The sequence below is a fragment of the Phoenix dactylifera genome, unplaced genomic scaffold (genome assembly GCF_009389715.1).
Source record: "Phoenix dactylifera cultivar Barhee BC4 unplaced genomic scaffold, palm_55x_up_171113_PBpolish2nd_filt_p 000121F, whole genome shotgun sequence".
NCBI lineage: Eukaryota > Viridiplantae > Streptophyta > Magnoliopsida > Arecales > Arecaceae > Phoenix > Phoenix dactylifera.
In genome coordinates, this window is record NW_024067689.1 from 591184 (window position 1) to 603873 (window position 12690).

General features: G+C 40.6%; 1 protein-coding gene across 1 annotated transcript; it reads right to left on the reverse strand.

Annotated features, from left to right (window-relative positions):
• Window positions 1–6677: 6677 nt before the first annotated feature.
• Window positions 6678–10530, reverse strand: LOC103713496 (uncharacterized protein At5g41620-like). Its single transcript, XM_008800452.4, has 3 exons — window positions 10051–10530; window positions 8757–8888; window positions 6678–8588 (listed from the first exon to the last, which is right to left on the reverse strand). Exons 1-3 carry the CDS (start codon window positions 10414–10416, stop codon window positions 6939–6941), a joined length of 2148 nt encoding a protein of 715 aa, XP_008798674.2. The 5' UTR covers window positions 10417–10530; the 3' UTR covers window positions 6678–6938.
• Window positions 10531–12690: the final 2160 nt, after the last annotated feature.

The window sequence follows — 12690 nt, forward strand, 5'->3', positions numbered from 1 at the left end:
TTTGTAACCAACATTTTGAGTTCGTAAATGAGCAAGGTGATTTGAAGGGAAGTTGGAGCAAATTTTGTCCGCCGGCTGGCGTTATAAAAATGAAAGTAACTACTATGATAAATGAGCAAGAACCATTGATTGTTGGGTCGAGATGGGGGCAGGTTCAGATTTTGAGCCTCTAAAAGGAGCAACGATGATTTTTTTAAAAAACATGGCAACACCATTAGGATCAAGATCTCAAATTCAGAAGAAAGCCTGGAGAATTCAACAAAATTTAATAGTTTACAATGGTTTCATTGTCAAAGTTGATAACTGGAGTCACAAACTCGCTTTGTAAGGAAAAAAGGTCACAGCGCAATGAAAACCAGTGTTCAAAACCTAAGCGTGATTCTCCAAGGAAAGTGCAGGACGACAACTTCCTTAGGCATAATAAGAGGAGCTGTCTTTTCTCAGCAATGCCCTAAGAACTAGGTTCTGTATTCTTAGAGATTCTGCAGATGAAAATACCCTACCTATGTGGCATTGGACCCTACATTCAACATCAGTTTTGCCCCATATTTCATATTCAAAAGCTACACTTAAGACCCTTTCAACTGGCTTAATCTATAACTACGAAGAGTGCCAATTGATCTAAACAAACAGACGCTGACCGCACTCAGAATCAAACCAAGAAAAACCAAGAAAAATCAAGAAACTCCATCGTGACAACAAAATAGATCTTGCTGCAGCTGAAATACATTGTGATGAGTTTGTGTAACTTTCATGCCAGGGTTTCAAGTATCTGTAAACTTTCATAACATTTGTCATGCAGGTTCGCATAGACCTAACATGCGCCCATCAATGCAAGGCAAGAAATGCAGCCTGTATAATCAACCAAAGCACTTACGAATCTTAATCATGTTAGACAAAATCAAGCAAAAACTAAGACATAAGGATATATATTAGCGGACCTTTACCTTCCCATAGATTTCGCATCTAATGGGGTCGTCCAACTCAGCTCCTGAAGCCATCAATTTTGCAACTGTGCTGTGTATTTCCGATTTTCCATCACTGTAAAAGACAGCATCAGAGAGTAGTTCTATGTTCTTAGGTCACCAGGATGCCGAAGTAAGTTTTCAGCAGAAGATCAACTATATGGGACAAAACTTTCAGCCAATCCAACATATATATAGATTAGCTAAAGAAAGACTTTTTTGTTCGTTTATTAGCATTTTCTTTTACAGGAGGAAGACTTATCAGCAGCCCGACTTGAGCAAGAATCAGAAGCTGATGAACCAGTGTTCCATACCTCTGATAAGTGTCCCCGATCTCAAGAACAGCACATAATCATAAGATGCGGTCGAACATATAAGCAGCATGTGAAATGCTATATGTGCGCCATACATGGTCCTACTCAAACTGAGCTGGAATGCTTACATGGCCTTCACACGTACCAAGTTGCTTGGCATATCACAGGGCATGGGCTCGCATTGCCACTGATTGCAGAAAATGATTCCACTGATTGCAGCAGATGATGTGCGGATCCTGCATGTGGTGCAGAATTTTGTTGCATGCGTGTCGTGGCATCGTGGATCACAGGAAGACCATTTATAAATAACCATCTAATCATCACAGGAAGATCACAAATGACATGGAAGGTATTAAAATCTGAAACTGTTTTGGCTTCTATAGGCTATTTTGGCACCAAATCTTTTGCAGAAAAGGGAATATTTGCAGAGGAATGGAAACTCCTCTAGAGAGTCAAGTACAGAGAGGACAAGTTTCAAAAACAACAAGCACCATAGGTGGCCTTTCTGTGCATGGTTTCAGCAGAACAGCTTCTGTAAGCAGCAAGGAACAAAAACACAGCAAAAGAATATGTAACAACCCAAGACCTCACCCAAAATAGCTAGCCGGAAGGTATTATTTGGGTTCCTTGATCCTGTATAAGTATCCAAGATCTACCCAGCGAATAACCGATGTGGGATTAAACACACGCCTGCACGGATCCTTACATACTCCCCTCGTTCAAGCCCTGACGTCCTCGTTAAGCTAAGGGTTCAAATCTATTCAAATTTAATCATAAACACCACGATTGGCCCGTGGTTAGCCCCAATGTATCCGTGCTGCAGTGTTCCCTAGTTCATAAAGGGTATGGGCCGGGTCCGCTCTAATACCATTTGTAACAACCCAGGACCTCACCCAAAATGGCTAGCCGGAAGGTATTATTTGGGTTCCTTGATCCTGTATAAGTACCCAAGATCTACCTAGCGAATAACCGATGTAGGACTAAACACACGCCCGCACGGATCCTTACAGAATATTTCCAGAGGGATCTTCGGTTCTGTTCTCGACCAGCTTCTGTGTGTAGATCGGCAGCCTTCTTGGTCATGCATCAAGGTCTATAAGGTATCAATTATTTTGGGCAACCAAGCTATGCTGTCCCAACCCTAGCAAACATGAAAACTAATGTCACTTGTCCTTTAATAGGTTGATTTGGGACTAGAAACAATTAATCTAGAGGCATGAAATATAAGGATGATTATCCATTTCGACGAACACTTTCCTCATTTTAGCTAAAGCTAGCAATAAAATGACATAAGGGCAAGTCTACATATAATAATAATTGAGATACCATGCAACATTATCCTCAACTAAAGCAAAGACTTGTAAGCTAGTGGAACACCTTCTCTTCAATAATTCTTCACAAATTATTATTTTGGTAACTATCTCCTTCTCTTCTTCCTTACAAAAGTTGCTTTCTTCGAAAGCACATTTCATGTTGAATGAGCCCTAAAATCCTCAGTATATTTCCTTAATTGATTCACTCCATACTAAAAAATATCTAAAATATATTAATTTCTATGATTAATAGGTGACCTAGCTCTTATAAAAGTTCTCTTTACTGTGTGATCCAAATCTAATTACTGTACTGCAAAATTCTCAGCTGACACTATATGGGATCCCAAGAACCCAATCAAAACATAACCACAAGATCCCAAATCAACATCACAAAAAAGCACATTCTTCACCAGTAAAATCCAGAATCACATTCTACTAAATTCAGTCTTATTTATCCTTTTTTCATTGGAAAAAATAGTTTTTTTTTTTTATTTTAAAGTCAGCTTCGATTTAATTGAGCACCAAATCCGTCCAAGAACCTTTTTCTTCATTCAATTCCTTTTCTACGTGAAATAATAAATCAAGCAAACTGTTTATATTATGATACATTGAGCATCTGACACTGCACGGTGCAAGTAATGGATGCAAAACTTGTTATCTTGCAAAAGATTTTAATAGCTCGCAGAATTGCGATGACGCTCTCGGTAGCTTGAGATTATTTAAGCGAACACCAACCTATCAATAATTTCTTGAACATAAGAACTCCTCGACCACACATCCAAAGAAAAGCACAGCATGTATCGGAAACCCGATCATCATATAATTCAACACCATCAGCAATACTTTTACCAAGGAGTTAAATGGAAGTAATAGCTAGAAATAGATAGGTCATGGAGGACATACGCGAAAGGGGTAAAAAAAAATAATTAACAGAAGATAAAACGGAGGTAAAGGAAGAGACCGACAGATTTGAGTGCAAGGTTCAAGGGGCCGGATTGGAGCTCGGCCCATCTGAGAGCGGGCATATTGACGGTGAAATCCAAGCCTTCCGTGGAGAATCGAGCGGCTCTCGGCACCTCCCGGTGGAGCTGCAGCACCCGTCGGAATCCTACCGTCCCTCGCAGAGGTGGAGACCGGACACACAGAGAGAGAGAGAGAGAGAGAGAGAGAGAATGTCGGAGTCCGCCCGAGTCCAAGATAGCAAGATCACTGCTTGGGCTTCTAATGGGCCGGTTGTCCCAAAAAGAGTTACTTATGGAACTGAGTCGGGCCGAGCCTATTGTCAGCCCAAAATCATTTCAGCAACCGATAACGAGAAATATAGCGTGAATTTTGATGTGTCATTTACTCATTTTTAAGATCGTCGCCAGCTGAGAAGCAGACACAACTAATTTCTGCTAATCAAGAAAACAACATGAATACTTCGTCGATTCATTATCCTGCTCAAAAGCAGCAGATGCAAGCCTGAGAAAAACCAAGAGGAGGATCAGATCATTTGGAAGTCAAGTAGCAATGGCAAATTTTGCACAACTTCTCTATACCTGTTTCTTAATAGTAGGAACATTAAATGCAGGTTCGCATCGTCTCTTTTTTTTTTTTCTTTTTTTTTGCTTGCTGGAAAAGAGGAGAAGGGGGGAGAAAGGGACAAGCCCACCCCCGCGTAACAGCCCCCACTGACCCCTAAATCCGTCAGGAGAATGTTCGATGCGGGTAGAAATGACCGTGTGTTGGATACCCCGACCGATTTTACTCATACCCTCCTCATCCGTGGGCCCGACTCAGCTACCTTTCTAGGCTTTGGCTCGAGTCTCATGTATGAGTACGTCATATCTGGCACCACCCGGGCTGCTAGAGGTTTAAGAAGCGTTCCTATGCCTCATGTCCAAGCAGTGGCCGAAGCCACATTTTAATCAACGTCGCAGCGACCCGAACTTGGGACCATGAGGATAGAAATTCCGTCCAGTACCACTAGGCTACCACCTTGGTGGCACATCGTCTCTTTTGGAGTCTTTTTATCCCACTTAAGATTAATGTTTCCTTTGGTTGTGTTAAAAAAACATAAATGCTAGAGGGGTAATTGGAAAGAGACTTGGCAAGAATCTTGGCAGATGTGTATTGTGCAACTAGACTTTAGAGATAGTGTCCATATTTTTTCTTGCTGCCCCTTCTTCTCATCTATTTGGAAGGCGGCGTGCTTGGATCTTAGGGTGCTACATCCTTAATCCTCTTTACTTTTCTTTATCTCATCTGGATTTAGTGGAACTTTTAGAAAAAGGTTCAGCCGGTTGTTCTTATGCTCCTCGCTGCTATTGCATGGGTGTGTTGAAAAGAGCGGAATTTCAGGATTTTTTTTAACAAACATTCATCGGGCCATAGCCTCGGACATCCTCAATGGCTGCTCTACATTATGTGACTAAGATCTTCTGTTAGAATTCATGAGAGTTTAGATGAAGGCTAGAAAGATTTCTAGAGATCTTCATGAAGGCTGATATACAAGTTGTCCGGTTCTTTCTTCTTTTTTTTTTTTTAATTTTATTCCATATACCAGCTCTAATATGACTTCCTTAAATCTTCCCTCTTCCCTCCTATAATTTTTTTTTCTAATCTTCAATAAAATCCGGGCGCCTATCCTTGTCTTCCTTCCATTCAGAAAAAAAAAGGAAAAAAAGATGAAGAAGAATTTCTATATACATATACAAGAAAATCTCGTGTACTGCAAGACATGAATCCTAGCAGTGCCCGATGAGCATGTAGCATGATTCATCAAAAACTTCGAATAAACTGAGCTACGAGATTTGAGGGGGTCAATTTCTCTTGCTCTTGCAAGGACCAAGAGAACTTCCTCTCTACAGGTTTAAATGCACAGATTTCATTTTTAAAAAGGCGACGTACATACCGTTGTAAAAGGAATACAGGAAAATCAGTCAGCAAAAGAAAGGGCTTGTGCTTAAATCTAAATCTGGACTCGTAATATTTGTCATTCCTATTTGTTTGGAACTTGATATTACCGGGAAATCAAAGTACAAGAAGATCTCTAACTGTGGTTTGTGAAGCATACAAGACTCATAGAACGAGCTTAAATTTTTCTGAGAGTCATGCTAAAGTACATGATGATATATGCTCAATTTTGTACTTCATTAAATTTTCTTTTCATACCATGAAAACTCCCGCAAACACTCCAGCATTTGTCATCAACACAAGGAAATTCTGATTGTTGCATAAACAAGAGAGATGAAATGTTCATACTAATAAATGTTCAACATAAATAAAATAAAACGTAATTCTCTCTGTGAAGTAAAGCTCTTGCCATATTTCTAGAATAACAACATTATCAGAATTACTACCTGACCTTTAGAAGCAATTGTTTGCCTTGGTGGAAGACATGTTCTGACTATTCCAAGGAGTAGATTACAATCTGATGCAATAAAGGGGCTGATGAAGACTGTCAGATGTTTCAAAAAGTAAATATAGTGGAACCAAAATATTAACAGATGTTGTCTGGGGAAAAGCAGGTAGCCTGACTAGAATTAAGTGATGGAAGGCTAAGATTGTATACGAATGAAACAGACTTTGCAAATTCAGTAAATAATCTTAGTTCTATTTTTTTAAAAGAGAGAGAGAGAGAATCATCTAAACGAAAAGCGCTAGATTGGTAGAATTTGCATTTTCTCTAACCTAAAGGTGAAAGGTGTGATGCATCTCAAATCAAGATATAGAGATTTGTTCTTTTTCAGTAGCGATTCTAATTTATGCAGAGTTGTCCTACTTCTTGTTTTTTACCTCATAAAAAAGCATACTGGTTTGCACATCATGTTACACTAGATACATGCATAACAAATATGAACATGTAATTTCCCTGATGATATCTGAACACACTAAGATGCAGGGGATTGCAGCAGTTTTCTTTTTTTAGTCACAGGGTAGTAAGATATGAACATTGAATCCCAACCACTAATATACTCTAGAAATAACCAGATAGGTAATCTAATAGGCAAAAAATGAAACCTAGATAAAGTAGCTGATAGCCGTTACACAATCGAGGCAGTTGTAGTAATTTACTAATCTTGAAGAAATGCAACAAACTTGAATGAAATGCTGATCACAGATTAAATCTTATAAAAAAAAATCGAGAAATACAACCAAAGTGAAACAACCAAGCTACTGATTTCAGGCTACAGATTATGTAACCATTGCAGAACATTTTAACTCCTGCTAAACAGATGAAATTCCAAATTTACATCGCTGAGTTCCACAGAGAAAAGAAATTGAGATGATGTTTCCTGCTCAGAAAGTATCATTCGCAATATTTGAACAATGAGGCATCCAAAAACAAACTGTCATCTTGGTCAATGTAACTGCAACTGCTTGTTCCTTTTAGTGATAGATCCATTTGAGGATCCTTTTGAAGATTTCTGACGAGCATGCCTTCCCTCCAATCTTGCTTCAAGTAGTTTTGCCTTCAATGTGCACATTTGTGCCATCTGCGGTAGTTTGGACGAAAACTCCGATATCTCGAGGTCAGCAAATACATGTTGATGATTCCACTGCTGCACCGGACTAGATAGACTGCAGAAATCACCTAAAGAATCATCCCCACCAACTGGTGCAAAATGACCTTGCAATAAAAAGTGATCGCAAGACTTCCTGATATTCCTATGAGGATTAAACTTTGTGCCTCTAGGAAAATCTGCCTGGTTTTTCATTAAGTTACCGGTTAGCTGATCAGATTCATGCTGTTTATCCAACTTCTTTTTTAAGTTTTGATCACCATCTTGAGCTTGACAGATTTCAGAATTCTGGGCTGCAGCAGGTTTGCCTTGATTTACTTCTATGCATCTGGAGTCAGCATCAGTATGAGCAGGCAAGTGAATCTCATTTAAGCTATCATCAACATGCACTGGGTTTCCATTACATAGCCTGGTCCTATCAGTTTCTTCCACAAATTGTACTTGCATACCAGATACATCATGATCCTTGTCCTTCTCAGAATATTTCATATTCTCATTTGTAGAACTAGATTTCTTTTTTTCTTCTGATTTATCTATTCCATTTTCACCTTGCAATTTAATTTGGTCATAAATTGGACCGCCGTTGATGTTCATGTTCAGCTCAAAGCACAGCAAGTCACTGGCCACAGAATCATCATCTTCAGCATCTTGAGGTGCGCTGGTGGCTCCATTTAAGTGGACAGATTCTAGGGAATGGCGCCGCACACTACCATTTTTCCTGGCCTCTGTACGATATGCTATACCATTCTTCGAGCTATTGGATCTTCTAGTCTCAAGAAAAGATTCTATTTCACCACTCAACCTCTCTATTATCATGTTTTTTTCTGCCAGATTCCCCTGTGCTTCTGCAGTCTTCATCTGCAATCGCTCATCCAGCCATGCTTCAGAAACATGAAGTAGCAACCAGTCAAATCTATTATCAGTATCTCGTGCTGATTTTTGTTTCAATTCTTGTATCTCTTGTTCATAATTTCCTATTCCCTTTGCAAACTCATCGCAGAGGTCCTCTAGCAAACCACGTCTTTTTCTTTCTCTTTCCAGCTCTTTCAAAGCTTTAGAAAATGCCGACTTGACTTCATTTATTTCTTTACCCAATTTGCGGTGTAAACTCTCCGAGAGTCTCCTTATCTTCTTCTCATTTTCAAGCTCTTCCTTTATGGACTGGACTGCTGCTTTAATCCTTTCTTGTTCCCTGTTCTTCCTAATTAGTTTGTCCTCTGCAACTTGCTTCACCAGATCATCCATTTCATGGCGACAAGCTTGCTGTTCTTGCATCAGTCCCTGAATACGCGATTGCGCCTGACCTAACTCCACCTTGAGTGCTTTGACCAATGATACACTAGATGCATGCTGTTCCTCCAGGCTCCAGATCCGATTCAATACTTTCACTAATTCTGTCGATGCCTTAAGGTTATATCCCGACTCTCCAATCCTTCCTCTGCAATTTGTGGAACTGCTAGGAGTCATGACCTGGTTCCATGAGAGAACCTGCAAGTGCATGACAAAATCAGGTAAGGAAAGATTTGAAGATATTCTGCAAGAGGACCCAACTAGTAAAATCCTTGTACAAGTTTTTGGGTGATATATTTTGATTCAGTCAAGGGCATAACGATTACAACACAAGAAGTTTGAAGAGCTAAATATAAAGTAGGTTACCTCCATTGAGCTACTATAACTTGCACTTGTAGGGGACACAGCTTGTAGATCGTGATTATTCGTTTCAATCAGCTTCTGGTGCTGAATCAATGAGGCCACAACATGTCTCCTTAAAGTGCCGGCACTCTGAAGCTGGTGAACATGCAAGATGTTAGTTAGCAGTAGAGGAAAACTCATCATTTTCAATTTTTATATGTATAACAGGTGGCAACAAGTTCAGCAAGGAAAAATCAGATGCATATAACATGGGGAACTTCAGGTATAAACTATAAACGACAAACAGGGCAGAAGATGGTGAAGGAATTACAACAAATGGAGGACTGAAGCTGGAGTCTTGGAGAAACAGGGTTACAAAATTAATTAGCGAGTTAGAATTCAGGCATTCTCTGATTATATCTGACATGATGCTATAAGAAAATAATGAAAAAGGGGTGAAAATATCCTGCAGTCAAGCATGGTTCTTATAGTCATGCTATAACAGAAAATTTTCTTGCTATGCCTCAATATCATCCAAGAAGAAAAAATAGTTAAAACAGTAAGCTTTCCATCATTCCACAACCAAGAATATATTTCCTCCTTGTCATTCTCTATCTATTTACTAAATTTGAACCATTTTGTAAACATCAAATATTGTTGCATGCCATCTATATGAAGAATTTTTTTTTTTTTTGAGGATGAAGAATAAAATTATATGGCAGACAATTCCTCCACTGCTATCAGAAGGCTGGGGATTGTAGGGGATGTACCCAAGGTGAAAGAATACGTTAATCATCTACTTTAGGTTTGTTATTCATGAAGTGCACAAAATTATTCATAGCCTGTAACTAGAATATCTTACATTAAACGAAAAAAAGAAATAGTTAGAAGCAGAAATAAAGAAAAATAGTTAGCTCGACATTTCAATCAACAAATTAAACAGAGAAAAATTGATGTCATCAAGTCCTCAGCAACACACATCAAGCATGTCAGAAGAGAATTTCCTCAACAAACAAACCAATTCCCACTCAGTAACCTAAATACCATATCATTTACCAGCAGCAAGTTAAACACATATAAATAACCAGCCACCCTAATCAAAAGCATTTATTAATTAAAGAGGAACAAATATCCTCAGCACCAGAGCTAAGCTAGCTAGCAGAGAATTAGCTAGTTTTAAGCCTGAACAACAACTGCAAAGCAAAGTTAAATGGATTTGGTAAGGAGAAGATCTTTTTTTTGTAATCAGATAAATCCATCAGAATAATAAGAGCATCGTAATCCAAAACAAAATCACAACCAGGACTTGAAACTTTACTCGAATGGGAGAAGCTTGTTCCGAGGAACCAGGGAGGTTGAGGGGCTCGCCGCACTTGTCGCGGCGGAGCCTTTCGCCTCTTCGGCTCATCTTGGAAAGGGGCAGGTGGTCCTGCATCTCCCAGAGACTGGCCCCAAGCTTTCTAGCCGAGACAGCGGCGGCAGTGGAGGAGTTCCCTGAGGCCAAGGACACGGCTTTGTTCTTATTGGGTTCCAGCAGCACCCAAGGGGGGACCGGGGTGGAGCGGCCACCCTTTCTCCCCGCTGATATCTCTCTCCTTAGCTTTGAGCCCAGCAGCTCCTGCTTGCTTCCACCAAGACCGCCATCATCGCCCCCATTGATTGCTGCCACCTTTTCTCCTTCCATCAAACTTCTCCCTTTATTTGGCCTAACCCTTCCTACTCCCGGAGTAGCTCCCTGTTCTCCTTCCCATCTCCATCTCTAAACTTTTCCTATATTGTTACCTCTCTCTCTCTCTCTCTCTCTCTCTCTCTGCGTGCTTTGGGCTTTGCGTGTCCAAAATGTCAAAAAGTTGGCTGGGAGGGACGGTTTGGCATGGAAACCGCCTGCTGACGAAAGGATTTCACTACGCGGGCGCAGCGTTTTGCGAGCTTTACAGCAGCAACACTATTCCTCACGCGCTTAGCACGCCGGTCCTACACTGAAGCGGGTGATTGGCTATATCAAACGAGGCTTAATTATTTTATTTATTTATTTATTTACGAGGGCAGCTCATACTGTAGGTGTAGTTAACAAAATTAAAAAAATAATAATAATACAAAGAAGAAGACACCGACACGTAGTCATCCTAAATGAAGCCTCACGAGTGGACACACTTATTCTTCGTATATTGAACTGGTCGTTAATTGCTGTAGAGTGCTAATCTAATGAGCAAGAAATAAAATGGTATTGGACAATGTGTTTTAGGAAAAATAAAGTACTATAAAGTTGTTATCAAAATTGGAAGAATCATGTCAAGAGCAGCTTAAAGAATCATTATTATAGTTTATAAATCAAGATAATCTTTGAATCCTTGTTGGGAGTGAAGAGCCATGCGACCAAGAGAAGCTACCTTCAATTGGCTAGCTAAGTGTTTTTTTTTTTTTTTTTGAAATAACCAATAACTCCATGCATAAAGCAACGTTAGCCACCCAAAATTAATTCAAGTGGCAGGAGAGCTTGCCGTCTAGGGACGCTGCTTTTTACCCCTCATTGCCATGATTCGGCACCATTCTCCATTTTATAATTTTTTTTATTCATTGCTATATAATTATAAAAAGAAATATTTTTTTATAATGTTTTATCATATCATCGCTTTTCGAAAATAAGTGTTGCGTGTACACTCTCTCTCTAAACTAGGAGGCGCCTTTACTATTCTATATCTACTCGTCTTTGGAGGCTAACTTTAAAGGTACTTTTAGATAAAATAGAAGTATTTGGTAAAAATTTCCGAAAACTGTTTTAGCATTTCTAAAAAAGCTAAAAACAGCTTTTTAGAAGAAGCTCCATTTTAGAAATTTCTGAAAAAGCACTTTTAGGCCCCATCGGAAAGCTATTTTTTTACCAAAATACCTTCATTTAAAAGTCTCTTTTTTCTCCTAAAACACTCCATCCCGCCGCCTCTTCCTCTCCCACCCATCCCCCTCCCTCCCCCTCTTTTTTTGTTTTTGGTATAACGGTGATTCATACCCTACGAGTATGGACACGACCAAGAAAATCAGAAAACAACAAGGCAGAAAAAGAAGCCGTCAATCTGTCACTCTCCATCCACACAAAACCACCAGAGTGGTGGGCCGCATAGGAGGCAACTCAATCAGCTGCTCCATTCGCTTCTTTGTAGGTATGTGTGGCCTGATGGGCATATCACACCTTCAGCAGTCTGCGAATATCCAGGAGCAGTGGCCTACCCTCCCCCGCATGACCCCGACCTCGGATCCAGTCGATCACCGTAGTCGAGTCGCCCTCGAGAATAAGCAGATCTGCACCTAAAGTCCGACGGGCAAAAGAGACGCCCTCCCAGGCTGCCCTGAGCTCAGCACACACCATCGAGGCATCGAAGATCCGTTGACCGCCTGCCGCCACTAGTATGGACTTATGATATCTGATGACAAAACTTGCACCTCCACATCTTCCATCGTCTGCCATACTGCTATCAAAATTTACCTTCAGGAAGCTAAGAGGTGGGGGCACCCAAGATACGCACACATACCTGAGTGCTACAAGAGCAGAAAGGGGGCTCCAGATGTCCCTGGCCAGGCTAAAAGGTGAAATCTCAGCAGCACTGGTGAATTCTGTAGCATGCAGTAATGCTTTAACCGCCACCACTCTCGGGGGCGTACTGCTGCTCTCAAAGATCCGGGCGTTTCTGTCCAACCACGAGTGGTAGGCCAGGTAGGCTGCCCGAGAGCCTCTTTCCTCCAGTCCGGGACCTGATGTCGACTCCTTCAAAAAGAGCAGGAACTCCTCAATGGACGACTACCTCTGCCCCTGGACAAAATGAACCCCCTGCACTCTTCCATATCTGACTGGCCCGTGGGCACCCGATCAGCACATGGTATATGGTCTCCTCCACCTCCGGACAAGCTCCACATACTGAAGAAATCCTCACTCCCCGCCATGCCAGAACGCTCTTCGTGGGTA

Excerpts from the sequence above, each read along its gene's own strand:
- LOC103713496 (XM_008800452.4), bottom strand. The coding sequence starts at position 10,416 with ATGGAAGGAGAAAAGGTGGCAGCAATCAATGGGGGCGATGATGGCGGT. Across the intron at positions 8,889-10,050 it reads AACAAGCTTCTCCCATTCGA|CTTCAGAGTGCCGGCACTTT; the intron begins GTAAAGTTTCAA and ends CATGTTCACCAG. Across the intron at positions 8,589-8,756 it reads GTTATAGTAGCTCAATGGAG|GTTCTCTCATGGAACCAGGT; the intron begins GTAACCTACTTT and ends ATGCACTTGCAG.